This window comes from Scyliorhinus torazame, chromosome 11, assembly GCF_047496885.1.
Source record: "Scyliorhinus torazame isolate Kashiwa2021f chromosome 11, sScyTor2.1, whole genome shotgun sequence".
Taxonomy (NCBI): Eukaryota; Metazoa; Chordata; class Chondrichthyes; order Carcharhiniformes; family Scyliorhinidae; genus Scyliorhinus; species Scyliorhinus torazame.
In genome coordinates, this window is record NC_092717.1 from 144,183,846 (window position 1) to 144,205,216 (window position 21,371).

General features: G+C 43.4%; 1 protein-coding gene across 3 annotated transcripts in view; it reads left to right on the plus strand.

The window, feature by feature from the left end:
• Positions 1-19,388, plus strand: part of garem (GRB2 associated, regulator of MAPK1) — a 98,231-nt gene extending 78,843 nt beyond the window's left edge. For 2 of the 3 annotated variants that reach the window (XM_072467846.1, XM_072467847.1), the window contains 2 exons: positions 10,868-11,025; positions 17,080-19,388. In XM_072467846.1, the coding sequence (XP_072323947.1) occupies positions 10,868-11,025; positions 17,080-18,010 (1,089 nt within the window). In that variant the 3' untranslated portion in view covers positions 18,011-19,388. The remainder of the gene's footprint in view (positions 1-10,867; positions 11,026-17,079) is intronic. The other variant, XM_072467848.1, reaches the window with a different exon arrangement.
• Positions 19,389-21,371: the final 1,983 nt, after the last annotated feature.

The window sequence follows — 21,371 nt, forward strand, 5'->3', positions numbered from 1 at the left end:
CTATGCGGAACTATGGAGTATATTAAGATAGGGGAGGTCTCGGCGGCTACGTTGTGGGAGCTGTGGCAGTGGTGAGAAGGGAGTTTATTTTGATTAGGGCGAGGGCAGAGCGATCGGAGAGGCTGAGGCTGAGGCTGGTGGAGGGCGTCTGGCAGTGGATCAGAGGTTTTCGGTGGTGCCTGAGGAGGTGCTTCTGAAGGAGGAGAAACTCCAAATGGAGTTTGGGCTAGTGTTGATGGGGGAGGCGGTGGGACAGCTGCTCATGGGCAGTGTACGAGTATGGGGTAAAGACGAGCAGAATGCTTGCACATCAGTTAAGGCAGGTGGCGGCGAGGGAGATGGGGGAATGGGAGGGAAGGGGGTCAAGCTGGTAGCTGGCCGGAGGAGGTAAATGGTGTTTGAGGCATTTTATCGGAAGGTGGCAGGGGATGAGGGAATGGGGCTTTTTTGGATGGGTGGGTGTTCCCAAGGGTAGATGAGATGAGGTTACACGGTCTGGGGAGGTGATGGAGTGGGGGCGATGTGGTTGGGGAAGGCCCCGGGCCCAGACGGGTTCCTTGAAGAGTTTTATACGAGGTTTGTGTTGGAGCTGGGACTCTGTTAGTGGAGATGTACAAATAGTTAGGGGTGAACATTCACCACCTCCCCCCATGCTGTGTCAGGCATCTATCGTGCTTATTTTAAGGAGCCAGAGCTGTGGGTCGTACCGCCGATATAGTTGTTTAATGTGGATGCGAAGCTATTGGCAAAGGTGCTGGCGGCAGATAAAGAATTGTGTGCCGGGTGTGTCACGGGAGGACCAGACGGGGTTCGTGAAGGTGCGGCAGCCATTGACCAATATTCAGAGGTTAGTGAATGTGATAATAATGCCCTCGACAGGCCGGGAGGTGGTTATGTCTATGGACAAGGAGAAGGCTTTTGACGCTGGTACTTACTTGAGGTGTTGGGGCGTTTCGGGTTTGGGCAGGGGTTTGTTGACAGGATGCGATTGTTATATAGGGCTCCTAAGGTGAGTGTGCGGACCAATCGTGTCATTTCGGAGAATTTTGGGTTGCATTCGTTTTTTCGGGTTGCAAGCTCAATATGGGAAAAAGTGAGGTATTCCCAATCAACGCATTGGTATGGTTGGGGGGGGGGGAAAGGAGGTTGCCATTTTGCTAGGTAGGGGTGGGCTTTCAGTATCTTGGGATATATGTGGCACAGAGCTGAGCCCTGCTGCACAAGTTGAATCTGGCAAAATTGGTGGAAGGAATGAAGGAGGACTTTAGCAGGTGGTGTTGCTCTATTTATTTATCTCTGTTAACCACAAGCCTTTCCCTTATATCAATCAAATGACCACACAACCAGGTAGTTAGTTCAAAAGATGGTTTATTTACATATACAAGAGTTATCTCAATATGCAAACACAATATCTACTACGAGTTAAACTACACCTATCAGCTACATTAACCTATACTTAACTTCAGAGCGACCTGCACTGTGCAAATGGATAAAGGCCTTTATCTGGATTTCACTTGGCTGGTTCGAAGAAAGTGTCTCTGTCTCTGCTGGGCTCATCCATCAGGTAGTGATCGTTGGTCTTGCACTGAGCTGGCTGTTCCTGCTACAATTGGGTTGGCACAGGCCGGATCCAAAAGAGACAGAACACATGGCTGTGCTCTCTTTTATACCTCTGGGATTTCACGCTCTTTGGGGTGGTCCTTAACCTTAGACCCAATAGTTCGACAGGGCTCTGATCACTCTCTTCGATTTCGGCCAATATAGGGGCGGGTGCCTTGGTAGCTGGGCGGGTCCTTAGCGGTCATTGACCTTGGCAGTTGTGCTTTCTGAGTAAGGGGAGTCTGTGGCCGATCAGTCTGTGGCTGTACCGGTTGCTGGATTGGAGTTCTATTGTCCTGGGGAAATGGGCCATTAAAATGTAAACGAGCGGGGGTTTTGGTCAGGTCTGGTTACCTGTGTTTCAGATACACATAGGCTGTGTATCTGTCTGAGTCCTGTGTTGGCCATAATTCCCATGGTCCTTTGCAGGTGGCCATCTTAGATGGCTACAGTGGGATGTGTTGCCTTTATCGTTGGTTAGAATGGTCCAGACGGTAAAGATGATGGTGCTCCCGAAGTTTTTGTTTGTGTTTCAGAAACTCTTGAATTGTGAGCATAAATCTTTTTTTAATAGGGTGAATAAGATGATACTGGTGTTTGTGTGGGCAAGTAAGGTTCTCCAGGCTAGGAGAGTGTATCTGGAAAGGGATAGGTGGGTGGGGGGGCTGCGCTGCCAAATCTGCAGAATTATTATTGGACAGTGTGGAGATGGGCGGTGGAGGTGTGGTCGGTGAGGGGATGGATGGAGGAGGCTTCATGTTAAGGGGCCAGTCTGAAGGTGCTATTGTTGATATCTCTTCCCTTCTTGCCGGCCAGATACTCCATGAGCCTGGTAGTGCTATCAGCGTTGAGGGTGTGGAACCAATGTTGGCAGCCCAGGATGTAAGGCACGCCCCTACGGACGCCGATTTGTGGCATCCACAGCTTTGTTCCAGCGGGGCTGGATGCGAGGTTTCGGGGGTGGGGGCAGTTGGGGATAGAGTATTTTCGGGACCTGTTTGTGCAGGGTAAGTTTGCAGAATTGGAGGAGGTGTACTTGCTGCCGAAGGGGAATAGGCTCAGTTACCTGCAGGTGAGGGACCTCTTGAGGAAGGAGTTGGAATCGTTCCCGCAGTTGCTGCCTCCAGCACTACAAGACAAGCTTCTGTCCGAGGATGAGATAGGCGAGGGCAAGGTGTCAGATATATATAGGGAGCTGATGGGGAGGGAGGGCGCTCCAGTGGAGGAGGTCTGGCACAAGTGGGAGGAGGAGTTGGGGGGGTAAATGCAAGCCGGGGTATGGAGTGAGGCACTGCAGAGGATAAACCCGGTTTCGTCATGTGCACGACTGAGTCTCATACAGTTTAAGGTGGTACATAGGGCTCATATGACAGGGTCTAGGATGAGTCGGTTTTTTTGCAGGGGTGGAGGATAAATCTGGGGCAGTGTGCAGGGAGTCTAGCGAACCATGTCCATACGTTTTGGGCATGTCCGAAGTTGGAAGGGTTCTGGAAAGACTTTGCGAATGTAATGCCGGAGATTTGGGGAGTGGAGGTGGTGCGTAGCCCATGGGTGGCGATATTTGAGGTGTGGGGGGATCCGGGAGTGCAGGTGGGGGGAAGAGAGGCTGACGTGGTAGCCTTTCTCCCCCTGATTGCCCGGAGACAGATCTTCTTGTGCTGACAGGACTCGGAGCCGTCAAAGGCGGGGGCACGGGTGAGCGACTTGGCAGAGTTCCTCCAACTAGAAAAAATCAGGTTCGCCATGAGAGGGGCGGAGGAGGGGGTCTCCACAATGTGGAGACTGTTCATTGACTTCTTTAAGGGAGAGTTGCACGTCAAGGGGTGGGTTGTATTCTGTTTGGGTGTGGAGTGGGGGGTGCTGGGTGTAAAAGGGAGGGGTTGGTAGGGGGAAATAGGGACAATTGTGCATGGTTAACTGGTGCTGGATCTGTCGGAACAGGTGCTGGAACTTCATTCCAGGGAAGAGAAATTGGGAGTTGGTTATTCAATATTCTACTTGATTGCCATCTAGTGGTCATCCCAAGAGTATTATTAATAACTCTTGAAGCACATCTTGTTGAACAGTTGGCAGTGCAGCAAAATAGGGAATAATAATCGTTAAATCATAAGGGATGATGTAAATTGGGGTCTGTATGCACTACGCAAGAGTGATGGGAGTCACCTTCACCTTTGTAATTTCCCAAATGTTGGAGAGTACATCATCATGTTCTTTCGTAGTATTTTCAATTCAATGTCAACCCTGACCCCATGGCTGGGGATGATGGGTAGTATGGAAAACAATCGGGGAAAGCAAACGCACGACGTTGGAATCTAAAAAAGGAGCAAAAATTGACAGCTGACCTTGTAGTGAAAAGCAATTGAAAGTTGAAGCCTGCTTTTGTTAATTTTGACTTGCAAGTGACTTGTTTTCCCTTGGTGTTCCCTATCTTTGGGTCTTCAAGTCCAAAGCATGCAGCCTTGAGTGTAATTGGTGCACAATTGGTTCAGTCATCTGTCACCAGATTTGCTAAGCCACATCAAGATCTATCAGGCCTCAGCTCGGCCAAAACTCGACATTGCCTCAAAACTCACCTGGAACACAAAGATTATGCATGGTTGCCTTTCTCCACTGCCGTGCAAACACCTTAAACACCTCTTTTGTGTCCCTTCCTTTTCGCTGCCCCTTCCACCTTTGCCTTCAATAAGTGCAAGGAGATCATAGATTGGCCATCAATTTAACTCCCTCTCCTGTTCCCTACCCTATGCTCATACAGCCAAGCCTTCTTTCAGACTTGAATCTCTCTAGTTAGTCTCACATCTATCTTTGTGCCTGCTATGTTAATCTCTGGACTTCCATTTTTACTAAACTGCTGATCTTCATTCCTAATCTCCTCACATTGTAATGTTTCTCTTTTCAGTTACTACCCCAGTCCCTCTCAATCCACCATTAGTACTTCTTACAAAATCTACCTTTAACCCATCCGTCCTTGCACTCTATTTCCAAACCCCTTTTCCTCTTTGATGTCACTGGCAAGTGATGTTGTCTACCAATTCCATGCCCATCTTTACAATAACTTTTCTTTCTGAATCCCGCCTCCGTCACCATTGAACTAGTCCTAGCTAAACTCAAGACACCTCTGGCTGCTGCATTGCCCCTCCTTTTCTGCAAAATGCCTCTATTCTGTTGTTCCCTCCTCCAACTTTCCAACCCCTAAAATCACTGCGCATTGTCAGCTGTAAGTCAGGTGACCGTATTCTTGCCTTTCAGTCAGAAGGTTGTGGGTTCAAGTCCAGGAATCTAGGTTGGCAATTGGGTGCAATACTGAACGAATGCCGCATTGCTGTTGATGCAATGTTTTGGATGTGATGTTAAGCCAAGACCCCAGATGCCCACAGGTGGATCCCATGGCACTATTTTGAAGAAGTACCTCCGCTGTGTCCTGGCCAATATTTATCCCTCAATCAAGATTATCTGGTCATTATCATCTTGCTGATTGTGGGAGTTTGCTGTGTGCAAATTGGCTGTCACGTTTCTCACCTTACAACAGTGACTGCGCTTCAAAAGTACTCTGTAAAGCGCTTTGAGTCATCCTGCTCAATTGGTGAATGAGTGCTCAGTTGTATTGGTCAGGATCCAAATTTAGATTATATCTGTCTGAGGCACTTCAGATGCAATGCAAGCAATCTTTGGATATTTGTTTGTGTTCATTAGGTCCTAGAATTGCATCATTATTTTGGAAGGTGTTAAATTATCATAGAATTTACAGTGCAGAAGGAGGCCATTTGGCCCATCGAGTCTGCACCGGCTCTTGGAAAGAGCACCCTACCCAAAGTCAACACCTCCACCCTATCCCCATGACCCAGTAATCCCACCCAACACTAAGGGCAATTTTGGACACTAAGGGCAACTTATCATGGCCAATCCACCTAACCTGCACATCTTTGGACTGTGGGAGGAAACCGGAGCACCCAGAGGAAACCCACGCACACACTGGGAGGATGTGCAGACTCCGCACAGACAGTGACCCAAGCCGGAATCGAACCTGGGACCCTGGCGCTGTGAAGCATGATCTTGATGCATAACGTTTCTAATGTCAGATCAGTGATTTGGAAATACTTCCAATCCACAATGTATAATTTCTCTCAAGAGAATTAAAAACCTTGAATGCAAAAATTAATTATAAGAAGGGAGAGGTCCTCACTGAAATAATGTACCATAATTAGGTACCCAATTTGAGCACATCACAGTTCAGGCTACTGCAACAATTTTTTTGAGTTGAAGGACCTGGTTTAGTGGGCTAAACAGCTGGCTTGTAATGCAGAATAAGGCCAGCAGCGCGGGTTCAATTCCCGTACCGGCCTCCCCGAACAGGCGCCGGAATGTGGCGACTAGGGGCTTTTCACAGTAACTTCATTGAAGCCTACTTGTGACAATAAGCGATTATTTTTTTTTTAAAATTAGTATATGGAGAACAAAAACTTGCTAAAAATATCCAGTTGATCAGGCAACATTTATGACGTGAATAGACCATAGGACATAGGAGCAGAATTAGGCCACTCGGCCCATTGTGTCTGATCTGCCATTCAATCATGGCTGATATTTTTCTCATCCCCATTCTCCTGCCTTCTCCCCATAACCCCTGATCCCCTTATTGATCAAGAACCTATCTATCTCTGTCTTAAAGACACTCAATGATTTGGCCTCCACAGCCTTCTGCGGCAAAGAGTTCCACAGATTCACCACCCTCTGTCTGAAGAAATTCCTCCTCATCTCTGTTTTAAAGGATCGTCCCTTTAGTCTGAGATTATGTCCTCTGCTTCTACTTTTTCCTACAAGTGGAAACATCCTCTCCACGTCCACTCTATCCAGGGCTCGCAGTATCCTGTAAGTTTCAATAAGATCCCCCTTCATCCTTCTAAACTCCAATGAGTACAGACCCAGAGTCCTCAACCGTTCCTCATGCGACAAGCTCTTCATTCCAGGGATCATACTTGTGAACCTTCTCTGGACCCTTTCCAAGGCCAGCACATCCTTCCTTAGATACAGGGCCCAAAACTGCTCTCAATGCTCCAAATGGGGTCTGACCAGAGCCTTATATAGATTCGGAAGTACATCCCAGATCTTGTATTCTAGCCCTCTCGAGATGAATGCTAACATTGCATTTGCCTTCCTAACTGCCGACTGAACCTGCACGTTAACCTTAAGAGAATCGTGAACAAGGACTCCCAAGTCCCTTTGTGCTTCAGATTTCCTAAGCATCTTCCTATTCAGAAAATAATCTATGCCTCCATTTCTCCTTCCAAAGTGCATAGCCTCACACTTTTTCAAATTGTATTCCATCTGCCACTTCTTTGCCCACTCTCCCAGCCTGTCCAAGTCCTTCTGCAGCCCGCCTGTGTCCTCAATAGTACCTGCCCCTCTACAGATCTTTGTATCATCTGCAAACTTAGCAACAGTGCCTTTAGCTCCTTCCTCCTGATCATTAATGTATGTTGTGAAAAGTTGTGGTCCCAGCACCGACCCCTGAGGTACACCACTCGTCATCGGCTGCTATTCCCACTCTCTGCCTTCTGCCAGTCAGCCAATCCTCTGTTCATGCCAGGATCTTACCCTTAACACCATGGGCTCTTAACTTATTTAACAGTCTCCTATGCGGCACCTTGTCAAAGGCCTTCTGGAAATCTAAATAAATCGCGTCCACTGGTTCTCCTTTGTCTAACTTCCTTGTTACTTCCTCAAAGAACTCTGAACAGATTTGTCAGACATGACCTCCCCTTGATGAAGCCGTGCTGACTCAGTCTTATTTTGTCATGCATTTCCAAATACTCCGCAATCTCATTTTTAATAATGGATTCTAAAATCTTACCAATGACCGAAGTCAGGCTAACTGGCCTATAATTTCGCGTCTTCTGCCTGCCTCGGTTATTAAACAGTGGTGTTACATTAGCCACTTTCCAGTCCTCTGGGACCCTTCCTGCCTCCAGTGACTCTTGAAAGATCATCACCGATGCCTCCACAAACTCCAGAGCTATCTCTTTTAGAACCCTGGGGTGTAGTCCATCCGGTCCAGGTGATTTATCCACGTTCAGACCTTAGTTTTCCCAGAACCTTCTCCTTTGTAATGGTCACTGCACTCACCTCTGCCCCCTGGTTCTCCTGGAGCTCTGGCATCCCACTGGTGTCTTCCACCGTGAAGATTGATACAAAGTAACTATTCAGTTCATCTGCCATTTCTTTGTTTCCTATTATTACTTCTCCAGCCACATTTTCCAGTGGTCCAATGTCTATTTTTGCCTCTCTTACCTTTTGTATATTGAAAAAAACTCTTCCTATCTTCCTTTATATTACTAGCTAGCTTGCACTCGTACTTCATCTTCTCCCCCCTTATTGCTTTTTTAGTTGTCCTCTGCTCGCTTTTAAAGGCTTCCCAATGCTCTGGCTTCCCACTAATCCTTGTCATTTTGTATGCTTTTTCTGCCTTGCCCTTCCCTTAGCGTGTTTCCTCCTCCTTGGCATGAATTTCTGTTGTGCCTCCCGAATAACCCCCCAAAACTCCTGCCATTGCTGTTCCACTGTCTTCCCTGCTAGGCTCCTTCTCCAATCAACTCTGGCCAGCTCCTCCCTCATGTCTTTGGCGTTACCCTTATTTAATTGTAATACCGTTACATCTGAGTAATTCTATCATATTGTGTCACTGCTCCCTAAGGGTTCCTTCACCTTAAGCTCCTAATCTAGTCTGCCTCATTACACATCACCAAATCCAGAATTGCCTGTTCCCTAAGAGGCTCTGTCACAAGCTGCTCCAAAATTCCATCTCTTAGACATTCCACAAATTCATTTTCTTGGGATCCACTACTAACCTGATTTTCCCAGTCCACCTGCATATTGAAGTCCCCCATGATTATTGTAATATTGCCTTTTTTACTGCTCCACATCCTGACTACTGCTAGTGGGCCTGTACATAACTCCCATCAGGGTCTTTTTACCTTTGCGATTCCTCAACTCTATCCACAGAGATTCTATGCCTTCTAATCCTATATCGCTCCTTGCTATCGATTTAACTTCATTCCTTACTAACAATGCAACCCTGCCCCCTTTGCCCATCTGCCTGTCTATTCGATAGGACACATATCCTTAGACATTTAGATCCCAGCCCTGATCCCCTTGAGCCACGTCTCTGTGATGTCCACAACATCGTACTGGCCAATTTCAATGTGCATAACAAGCTCATTTACCTTGTTCCGTATACTGAGCGCATTTAGGTACAACACCCTCAATCTTGCATTGACCACCTCCCTTTTTACACGTGTCATATTGTTCTTTTATTTTGGTTCTCTATTTCCCCTTCAGTTATTACACCTTCTAAGCTCACATTTTGCTTCCCACCCCCCTGCCATACTAGTTTAAATCCTCCCGAGTGAATCCAGCAAACTTCCCAGCTAGGATATTAGTGCCCCTCCAGTTAGATGCAACCCGTCCTTCTTGGACAGGTCCTACCTGCCCCGGAAGAGATCCCAATGGTCCAAAAATCTGAAACCCTCCCTCCTACACCACCAGTTTAGCCATGTGGTTAGCTGCTCTATCCTTCGATTTCTAGTCTCACTGGCACGTGGCACAGGGAGTAATCCTAAGATTACAACCCTAGAGGTCCTGCTTGTTAGCTTATTGCCTAACTCCCTGAACTCCTTCTGCAGGACCTTATCACTCTTCTTGCCTATGTCGTTAGTACCTATGTGTACTACGACCTCTGGCTGTTCACCTTCCCCTTTTAGGTCAGTGGGCTAAACAGCTGGCTTGTAATGCAGAACAATGCCTGCTGCGCGGGTTCAATTCCCGTACCGACCTCCCCGAACAGGCGCCGGAATGTGACGACTCGGGGCTTTTCACACTAACTTCATTGAAGCCTACATGTGACAATAAGCGATCTCGACAGGGTAGGTAGGGAGAAACTGTTTGCACTCATGAAAGGATCACTAACTGAGGTAAACAGATTTTTTGTTGTCTCGGAATCTAGCAATATGGAGAGAGTGAGAAAGTGGAGTTGAAGCCCACAATCAGCCGGAGCAGGGTTAATGGACCATATGGTCTTTTCCTGCTCTTTTATTCTTATATTTGGTCATGCTTTGCCCATTTCCAAAACTCTTCCAATCCTCGGACCACTATTCTTGACTGCATTATAAACTTTTATCTTCATCTAATGCTATCCTTAATCTCTAGTTAACTATGAATGGCTCATATTTTCTGTGGAGCTTTCTTTCCTCAATGGAATGTATATTCAATAGGGGAAACGCCAGCACAGGCATCAAGGACAAATGGCCACGTTCAGTGTTATGTCATTTTATGATTCCATGGCCATCTTTCTCCGACAAAGCCATCTCAAGCCTAGAAGAACGAAGCACCAAAATGAAGCTTGAACATTGACTGGACGTCAGTACATCAAAGATCCTTATCCTTATATTTTTATTGATGTTTTCTTTCCCTTTTCACCTTCCTTTTGTGTATGTGGTGTGTGGGTGTGTGGAGAGTGGGGTGACTTAGGAAGGGGGTGTTGGGGGTGGCACGTGGCACAGTGGTTGACATTGCTGCCTACAGCGCTGAGGACCCGGGTTCGAATTCCGGCCCTGGGTCACTGTCCTTGTGGAGTTTGCATTCTCCCCGTGTCTGCGTGGGTTTCACCCCCACAACCCAAAGATGTGCAGGGTAGGTAGATTGGCCACACTAAATTGCTCCTTAATTGGAAAAAAGAAATAATTGGGCACTCTAAATTTGTTTTAAAAAAAGGAAGGGGGTGTTGGGAAAGGGGTAGTAGATAGCCACAAACAAGCCACTGAAGTTAGAACGAACCAGCTGATGTCCCTCTTTCTGGGATGGGAAAGGGTGAGGAAACTACTGCTTTACTTGTGCTTATTTGCAGCTGAGATTAACTTAATGCAGTAAGTCATGGATGCAAAGCTATAATTCATCACTTCATGCTGGTGTTTACTAAACAACTGCAGTAGTTCTTTAGTTTAGTCTGCTGCATTTGGTTAAAGTACACAAAAATTCAAGTATTCAACATGTTAACCTGATGGAATCTTACAGCTATTTTGGAAAGTATAACACTCAAGCTTGATTGACGATAAAGTTGCAAATTGCAACCATTGTGCCTTTTTTGGAATGCTGGCAATTAAATCATGATTGTCTGCAACTCCAAAACATACAGACTGAATCTTGTTCTCAGATGTTAATAGATCCTTAAAGTCCCGTTATGTAAATTTATTCTGTATAGCATTGTTTCCACTGGCAGGTTAAAGAAGAATGCAGACTTCTGAATGCTCCACCAGTCCCTCCACGGAATGCCAAGCCATCATCACAGAGTCCATCAATTCCTCCTCGGCAAATACACCAACAGACGCGTTCTCCCAGCCCTACACTATCTTACTATTCTTCTGGATTGCATAACATGTAAGACATTATTATGAAGTGTATTATGTAAGGTAGCAGCTTGATGATCTGACTTCAGCTTTGAGCATTGAATTTGGAAAAACTGGGAAAATGCACTGGTACTTTGAATTTATTGTGATTGTGGATCATGTAATGCGATATGGCAATCCCCGTGTTGTGATTTTCCTGTTTGAAAGCTTGCAAGTTTATAAGACAAGTAAAAGAAATTTGGAATCCTGTATATTACGGTTGTGCAAATCTAACCACTTCTGGCATCATTTTGTAGGAAAAGTAGATAATGTCCAGCATAATGTATGACTGTAGAAATTGGAAATTTGTTTTTGGCTGAAGACAATGCAAATTATCATTTTGTTTCAAATATTGTCCATAATTCTGATATTATTGGCCCTTTTGAAAATGCCGTGAAACATCATGCAATCAAACATAATTTTGAAATAATAATTGGACAGTTAATTATTGCCTACTCAAACTTGCATTCTATTATTGATGTCTTGTTCCTTTTCGCAGGAATTAATATATACCCATCCCCTTTAAAATAGAGATTTTAATGCAATTTCTTTTGCTTTTTGGGGAATTTCTGCACTCCGTCAGTGGTTGAGTGGGCTGTTCCCAGGTAAACCGAGTTTCTCATAGTTTCCTTCACTTGGGAACAGCTTCACAGTGAGGTTGAGAATTTAATGTTTCAAAAATTGTTGTCTCGATCCTCCATCCAGCAAGGGTCCAGTCCTGCTAAAATGTCAACCAACCAATTGCTAATAATACAAAGCTAAAAGCCCATATGGAAACAATGCAGTTGCAAATTGTAATTAGTATTTCCTTTTTTTTCCCAGTTTATATTTATGAGTATACTAATAAAAGGACTTGCCTTTATAAATATCAATTGCAGTTCTAGTACAAATAAAAGCTTTCTATACAAATATCTACTAACATATAATGTGTTACTTTTAAATAAAAAAAAAAAAGATTTTAAAAAACTTCAGATACTTTGAGGGGTTTCCAATTCATCAACCTCTTCTGGAAGTGAGTCCCCACTTCTGAGTCCCAGAGCATGCAGTCTCTTGCCTAAGTATGTAGGTAAATTTGTAGCATACCCAGGCAAAAAAGAGCCTGCTTCTCTTTATTTCAGCTCACTAGGTTATCCTGTGCTCTTGCATTATCTTTCTTGACTTGGAAGGCAATAGAATATAATGCTATTCTAGACTGTGACTTACTTATAACTTTATAAATTTGTTTGGCAGTTGAAGCCTAAGTGCACATTATTATCACATACTACATTTTGCAATAGCTTTTATGTTCTATCTTTAGTAAGTAGGAAATAGCACAGTTGTCACAAAACCACTAGACTGTAAGAATTCTAGTGCTTCTTCTCACACTGACATTTACCCTCGCCAGACTATCTTTGAAGATTCAATTTGAAATAGGTCTGGAATTACCTTTCAAAAAATGCCTGGGTAAAGTAAATGTAAATAACAAGTTTCAAATATCTATCCACCTTTCCCTTAAAAGGTGCAGTGGGCTCTGCAACAAAACTCTCCCTTCAACAATGTTCTCCCTTCTGTGATTCCGTCAGCCTTTCTCACGCTTGATCAGTTTAAAATGATGATCCCTTGTCCTGGTTGCCAACCAAAGGCAATGGGTTGGTCACTCCTTCATAATTTCTCCTTTTAGTTTTCTCGAGCCAGTGGAAATCATCCCAGTAACCTCTATCCTAACTTTCCATCTCCAGTATTCTTATGGCATTATGTGCACTCTGGCCTCACTTTCCTTTTTTATAGTTGGACACCCAAAGCTCCACACCGTATTCTAACTGACTGGTATAATTGCTTGAGACAGATTTCTTACTGTCTCTTCACTCTTGTGCATATGCCCTTACTTAAATTAAAATGGTATTCAAAGATTTTATGGTTTTATCATCCTTTACATGGTTTCAAGGAATCATGTATGGTCGGTGCAGGCTTGGAGGGCCGAAGGGCCTGCTCCTGTCCTCCTTTGAAACTCTAGCCAAATATTCCAGTATATTTTTCCATTGAGTTCATGCTTCCAATCATTGTTTTTCTATGCTAGCTGCATTATTATTCATTTCTCTGCGTTAAATTGCTCTGCTTCCCGTTTACTTCAGTGAATCTGTCTACCCTCGAGTCTACTCCAGAGTTGTCTTTTTTTTGCCAATACCCTAATTTTGTAGGGCTGAGTAAATTTGATATTTTACTCATGTCATTTCCAAGTATCTCTATACGCCTGTCTGCTCTACTTTCCTGACTCCCTTTCATGGCCCTCAGTCCCCTACTCCCTGCTCTGACTCCCTTGTCTGGCCTGACACATTCACTTGTTCTGACCCTTTGCATATATAAAAAATGTGGGCCCTTGAGTACATAATTTTCATCCTCCTTTATTCAGTGCACTGTAACTGATCCTCTCTTTTCTGTCAATGAAGCAACTTTACAAAAACAAAACTCCAGGATGCTGGAAATCTGAAATAAAAGACTAAGTTCTGGAAACACAGCATATCATTTAGCACGTGAGAGAGAGAGAGAAAAGCAATGGGTAAACAACAATTTTGGTCGATGACCTTTCATCAGAACAGTTAGTTATGTTAATTAGATAGACTGGCGAAGTTCAAGTTATTCTCATTGGAGCAGAGAAGACTAAAAGTAGATTTTAATGGCTGAAGAATCAATAACCACGGGACACAACTTAAAGATGATTAGCAAAAGAAGCAGAAGCAGCATGAGAACAAAGTTTTTTTAATGCAATGAGTAGTTGAGAAATGGAATGCACCCCAGAGTGGTGGGTGCAGATTCAATAGTCGTCTTGAAAAGGGAATTTGGTAAATATTGAAGGAGAAAAACATTGTAAAAATATGTGAAAGAGCGGGGGAGAAAGTAAATGGGTTTAACCAGCTTATTCTTTGATAGATCAGATTTGATGCACCAAATGGCAGTTCACTATTATATGATTATATAAGGCATATAAATAGTAAAAGAGTGGTAAAAGGAGGAGTCGGGTCAATTATGGATCCAAAAGGGGATTTACACATAACAGGGGATACGGCTGGGGCATTAACTGAGTTCTTTACATTTGCTTTTACCAAGGAACAAGATGCTGCCCAGGCTATGATGAAATAGGAGGACATTCAGTCACTTGAAGGGTTTAAATTTGATAAGGAGGAGGTATTGGAAAGGCCGTCTGTACTTTTATAAGTGAGCAAGGCACCTTGTCCAGCCGCTACGGACCTGTCATAGAATCATAGAATTTACAGTGTAGAAGGAGGCCATTCGGCCCATCAATGCTACACCGGCCCTTGGAAAGAGCACCCTACTTAAGCCCATGCCTCCACCATATCCCCATAATCCAGTCACCCCACCTAACCTTTTGGACACTAAGACGCAATTTAGCATGGCCAATCCACCGAGCCTGCACATCTTTGGACTGTAGGAGGAAACCGGAGCATCTGGAGGAAACCCACGCAGACACGGGGAGAAAGTACAAACTCCACACAGTCACCCGAGGCCAGAATTGAACTCTCGTTCCTGTGCCGCCCAGAAATAAAGGAACTAAAGGAACTGTCAGTTTAACATTGGTGGTGAGGAGGCACAGTGAGGGTGGTGAGGAGGCACAGTGAGGGCGGCAAGGCAGCACAGTGTTTAGCACAGCTGCCTCACAGCGTAAGGACCCATGTTCAATTCCGGCCTTGGGTGGCTGCTTGAAGTTTGCATTTTCTTTCTGTGTCTGCAGCACGGTAGCACAAATGGATAGCACTGTGGCTTCACAGTGCCAGGGTCCCAGGTTCGATTCCCCGCTGGGTCGCTGTCTGTGCGGAGTCTGCACGTTGTCCCTGTGTGTGTGTGGGTTTCCTCCGGGTGCCTCCCACAATCCAAAGATGTGTAGGTTAGGTGGATTGGCCATGATAAATTGCCCTTAGTGACCAAAAAGGTTAGGAGGGGTTATTGGGTTACGGGGACAGGGTGGAAGTGAGGGCTTAAGTGGGTCGGTGCAGATTCAATGGGGCGAATGGTCTCCTTCTGCACTGTATGTTCTGCATGTTTTTCCTCCGGATGCTCACGTTTCCTCCCCAGTCCTAAGATGTGCAGGTTAGGTGGATTGGCCATGCTAAATTGCCCCTTAGTGTCCAGGTTAGGTGGAGTTAAGGAGATCAGACAGGGGGGGGTCGAGATGAGGTGCTTTTTCAGAGGATCAGTGCAGACCCGATGGGCCCAATGGCCTCTTCTGCACTGTGGGAATTCTATGGACACTTACAGAAACTATAATTCAGGGCAGAATTAACAGTCACATGTGCAAATACGAATTAAAGGAGAGCCAGCATGGATCTCATAACGGAAAATAGTGTTTAACTAATTTGCTGGAGTTTTTAAGAGGTAACATAGAGGATTAATGAGGGCAATGTTGTTGATGCATATATGGGGCGGGATTCTCCGTTTTGCCAGCACCCGGGGGTTTTCCGACAGCGTGGGGCTGCCCCACAATGGGAAACCCCATTGAGAATCCGTCCGGCGGGTCAGGGCAGAAATGTGGCGCGTTGGACTTCCAAAAGGCATTTGATATAGTGCCGCACAACAGAATTGTGAGAAAAGTTATAATTCAGGGAATAAAATGGACAGTAGCAACATGAATACAAAATGGACCAGAAACACCCTCGTGGTTAGTTTGTTTTTCAGGGTGAAGAAAGGAGTTAGTATTGGTACAGTTGTTTTTCCTGCTGTATGTTAATGATCTAGATCATTACTGAGGGCGATTTCAAAATTTACAGACTATAGAAAACCTGGAAATATTGTAAACTGGAAAATGTAGAACCTTAAAAGAATTTAGGCAAGTTGGTGAAATGAGTGAACCATAGAAAAGTTACAGCACAGAAAGATAGGTGGCAGGTTAAGTTCATTACGGAGAAAGGAGGTAATACGTTTTGGTAGGAAGAACATAGAGACGCAGTATAAAGTAAAGGGTTCTATAATGGCAGATGCAGGAGCAGAGGGATGTGGATGTATGCTTAAGTCAGTAAAGGTGGCAGGACAGGTTAAGAAAGCAGTTAATAAAGCACACACAATTCCCGGCTTTAATAGAGGCATAGAGTACAAGAACAAGGAGGTTATGTTGGACTTGTACACAACACTATAGTTAGACCACAGCTCGAGTTCTGGGTCCCACAAGAATGTGAAGGCATTGGCAAGAGTGCAGGAGAGGAGTATGAGAATGGTTCCAGGGATGAAGAACTTCAGTCATGCAGTTATGAAGTAAGATTGGAGAAGTTGGTACTGTTTTCCTTGGAGAAAGAAGGTTGAGAGAAGATTTGATGAGGTATTCGCATGAGGGGTCTGGACAGAGGGAGAAACTGTTCCCACTCCTGAAATTATCGAGGATGAAAGGGCACAGATTTAAAGTAATTGGCAAAAGAAGCAAAAAATGATATGAGAAGGAACTTTTTCATAGATCAAGTGATTAGGGTATGGAATGCCCTGCCTGAGAGTGTGGTCGATGCAGGTTCAATCAACATATTCAAGAGGGAAAATTAGGTGATTATTTAAAAAGAAGCATGGTTACAGGAAACTGGCACTGGATGAAGTGCTCATTCGGAGAGCCAATGCAGAAATGACAGTTCTGTGATTTTTATATATAATTCCCCTAAGTCAGTAAAGCCAGGGAATAAATGAACCATTCTGACTAGACCAGACAATTTTACTTGCCCTTATCAGTAAAACAGAGCTGAAATTTTTGACATTGGTTTCCCTGCACTTGTTTAATAGAACAGACTATGCCTTAGTCACCAGTGGTTTGCATTTAGGGACTTCTAGTTTTTCATTTTAAAACAACATATTTTGCTGTTCTTTCTGGAGTGCTTCATTCTCAGTAAGTTACCTGCCCCTAAACTAGTATATTTGCCTAACATTGCATTTGGACACAAATGTTTGCATTTTTGCAGTTTGTACATTGTTTGAATTTGAAATTGATTGTCACCTGGATAATTTCAGTTTAGGGGAAGGGATCTATTACAGGAGAATAATATTTTCAAGTGCCTAAAATGATTTATTTTATTTGCAGTGGTGCCACAGAGAATGATGCACCTCCACCCAGTGAGAAGCATTCCCCAGCTTCCTGTTATCCTTGTGACTGGATCAACTCTAATGCTTTGGACAGTGGAACAAAACCCGCACTCAGAAGCCCCATATTGGACCGCCCTTCAAATCGATCATCATGGCCAAACCAACATTACGGGGATGTTGAGCAAGATTGTTATAATTTTGGATCTGAACACAGAAGTTACTACAGTTATCCTCGCCACAAAATGCCAAGTACTCCAAAGAGCATAGTGTCAATACCCTTTCAGTATGGTAACATTGAGTGTGCTGAGGGCTGTGAGGGTTTTCCAATTAATATCTTCCCAAAACAGCAACAATCCAAGGATAGCGAATTCCACTTTGTTCCTTCTGGATGCCCAAGATCAATCAGTTATTCCTCGGAGGGCTACAGAGAAAAGTTTTTAGCAGGTAACATGCAGCAAAGTCAGTCATGCCCCACCTTACCACCACGTACACTCAAATTCAGTATCGAGGAACTAGTTGACCTAGAAGCACTGTTTTTGTCTTCAACTATAGATGGGGCTGAGGATCCTCAGATTTGTTCAACAGATCTACCTGAAGACAATTTTGATAACAAAGGTACACAGGATATATTTTCTATCCCTTCTTCTCTTCCTCCATTGCATCTGCACTTAGCACCACGTTCATGTGGTGATGGATCACCCTGGCAGCCACCGTCTGACCTTTGTGGACTTTCTATCGAAGAGGTGTCAAAGTGCCTGCAATTTATTGGTCTTCCTGAAGAGATTATGTCACTATTTGTGACTGAAAAAATTGATGGAAATTTACTTGTACAATTGACAGAAGAGATCCTGTCTGAAGACTTTAAGCTTAGCAAACTGCAGATTAAGAAGCTCTTGCAGTTCATTGGTGGCTGGCGACCCAAGATGTAGTGCTATAATTCAAATGGTGTCAATGTAGAGTATCTGACCTCAACATCTATTGTTTTGCACTAAATAGTCATAATTCTTTTGGACTGTACCAAATCAGTGCTATGGATGGTTTGCTTGTAAAGATACAAAGTAATGTTTTTGTATGTTGACAAATCTGACATCCTGTGGAAAAAAAGGTATCTTGCTGGAAGTGTGCCTTGTGCTCTACTCCGCTATCATCAACTGCTTGAATTATCAAAGGAATGATCGTGATTTCGTTGTTCCTCAAGTTGCTTAAATTTTAAGTGATTTGCAAGACCATTCCTGATCAAAAAAGACTGCTAGGTTTGTTTCAGATTGTAGACATATAGAATTGTGATTTTTTAACTGCTGTTATGGGTCTAGTGTACTGCTTAGACACTGTACATGTTGCATTCTCATGGTAATTGATGTATAAATTGATAGTGACACATGTTTTTACTACTGGACTTGGGGTTTTTTCTCTGCTGGGGCACATACTAATGTGGTTTAATAAGAATACCTAGGTTTTTTTGAGGTTGATCTTGGAATGAGTAAACTGATCAAATTGAATTTACAACAGATGCAACCATTTAATATAATAAACCCATTTGAGACTCGGAAAAAGTCTGAAGGGAGTTTTGAAGTTTACTGTTTATGACAAATTCCTCTAGACTCTTTCAAAGCTCTTTTTTTCTATTTCAACCGTAACTAATGTGAGTTTAGAAATCTCTTGATACAAAGTTGATGAACAGACTTGTTGACAATGTTTCCCCAGCAAAGCGATGTAAAGGGCTGTTTGTACTACTCATTCCTCACTCGCAGTGCTTTTTAACCAAATCCGTTTTCAGTTTTATACTCTAAAATTGCTAATCCAAAGTAATTGGCTAATATTTTGCCCAATTATCTCCATGAATGATACCATTCAAGTGGGTCGTGAGTTGCATTCTTCAGGAACTACATAAAGTCAATGTACACTTCACAACATGCAGAGCAAGACCCATAAGTTGTCAGTTCATGATGTTGATGCCAAAATTTGAGTTTCTTCTTTGATATACCTTGTGCTCTCACCAACAATTCTTAATGCTACAAATAGCAGGACAATCAATAACTATTGCAAGAAGAAAAAAAGGATTACAATTATATGGCTGCAATAAATAGCTCAGGATGTCTCAAAGCATTCAGCAGCCAGTGAGCTACTTTTGAAGTGTAGTTAACACAGCAAGTTCCTACAAACATACCTTATTGAATGCCTGAACAAGCTCAAGGGCAGAGGTTCTTACAACTTAACTAACAGCAATGAGATAATGAATAGATAATTTCAAAGCAAGATACTGTGAACGCTGGAAAACATAAATAAAAACAGAACATTTTGGAAATATCTAGATCTGGCAGCATCTATGAATAAAGAAACCGAGATAACGCTCATTGTTCCCCTCTGCACAGATACTGCTAAACCCATTGCGTTTGCCAGTATTTTCTGTTACTGATGAACAGATAAACAATTTTTTTATGACATTGATTGTGGTCTAAATCTAGGACAGAACACAAACTCTCGTATTCTCAAATGTGCAGTGGGACTTTTGCATCTACCAGAGAGGGCAGATGGGGGCATTGGTTTAACATCTTATTGTTAAATGTAACCTGCAACCAGTGAAGCTCAGTACTGCACTGGAGTGTCAGCCTCCATTTTGTTTTTGTGCTCGAGTCTGAGGAGTGGAGCGAGGATTGGAGCCTGAAACCACACCTCACGAGAAGTGAGTGTGTCACCAATTGAGCTGACACCTTTACTTTACAGACTATGCACGAGATTTCACCGATTTGTATTGACTAATGAAGATTATAGCCTGATGTTGAGGCTCCTTGAATGTTTCTCTGCCAGTCAAGGCTGTCATTTCAACTTAACTTTCTGCCTACATAAAAATGGCTGCCTTTCAAAGTAATTACGACGTGGTTTGATATGTTTTGAGAGATCAAATCTCCACAAAATTCATGTACTCCTTTCATGCCAAGTTGATTGTCTTTGTTTCTGAAGGTTCACTGAAGTTTGAAGCTCTTCAGGTAGTCTCTCTCTGTCTCTCTGTCTGCTTGTCTGTCCAGTGAGAACTGTTAGCGCGAGAGGATCTCAAAGAAATCACTCAACGCCCAGGGCTGCTGGTCCTCTCATCAAACGGTTTATATCACAGGCGGAGAGATGGCATCTGTTAAAGTCCCAGACCGCCTCTCCATCAACAAAGGAAAACATCCATTCTTATACATTTTTCAAAACAGCTACACAGCCTATTCCGGCTGGACCTTGTCCAATAATATTGGTTATACATTACATACATTAGTTATATATGCAATTAAATTTGACATTACGTAAAGTGGGTTGGTACCTTATCAGTCCCTGACTTCATGAAGAAATCACTCATACTAACTGTTAAAATTATCTTTCCTGCCTGCACCTGACCATGGGCTGGCGAGGGTACATAATGCTCCTTGTCCTGTGGAGCTGTTATCACTCGCTGGTGAAGTACTCCCTAGAATCTCCCATGTCTGTTTCCCATTCAATGCCTTAATATCAATCATCCTGGTCTCCCTGTCTGCTGTCTGTCATTAAATGATGTTATTTATACCAGTTTGCAACTTAACCCAGTTAATGGTTGTTCAGGAATGTGGCCAATTCAGCTAAAGGCCATTTTGTGTCTTTAGTATTGCTAACTCAGCTAACAGTCATTTTGTGTAACTTCTTTTAATTGTATGTCTGTCCTTTCTGATATTAGTAATTCTTAGGTTATACACCATCTATTCCTACAAATTGCCTCTTGTACAGGCATCTAAGCCAGGGTATCTTTATCTAAAATCTTCTTTCTAAATCTGACTTCCAAAAAGAACAAACAACCGGACTTGTTGAGTTTAGATATCCTGATAAATAGATGTCAAGAAACCAGATGAATCCTTAACCCCTTCATTTGTCAAACTCCGCATTGCCCAGTTTGGGTTGAATATGAATTTCCATTTCCAATTCTCAATTAGGTTGCACACAAGATGTTGAGTAAATTGAATGCCTTTTCCTCAAATCATCAAAGTCTGATAGCAAGTCCAGAACTAAAAATAATTTATCAAGTTAAATCCGAACTGTTACGATATGAATGTTGAGTGCACGATTAATGCATATTAGTTGTAGACCGGGTTTCCCAGCATTTTGAATAACAATTACTGAGCAAGAGTTATTTAATGAAATAAATAACAGATTGAAAAAGTTGTTCAGTGGTATCAAGATAACCCAGCATTAACTGAGTTTCTGAAATGAAATGAAAATCGCTTATTATCACAAGTAGACTTCAAATGAAGTACTGTGAAAAGCCCCTAATCACCACAT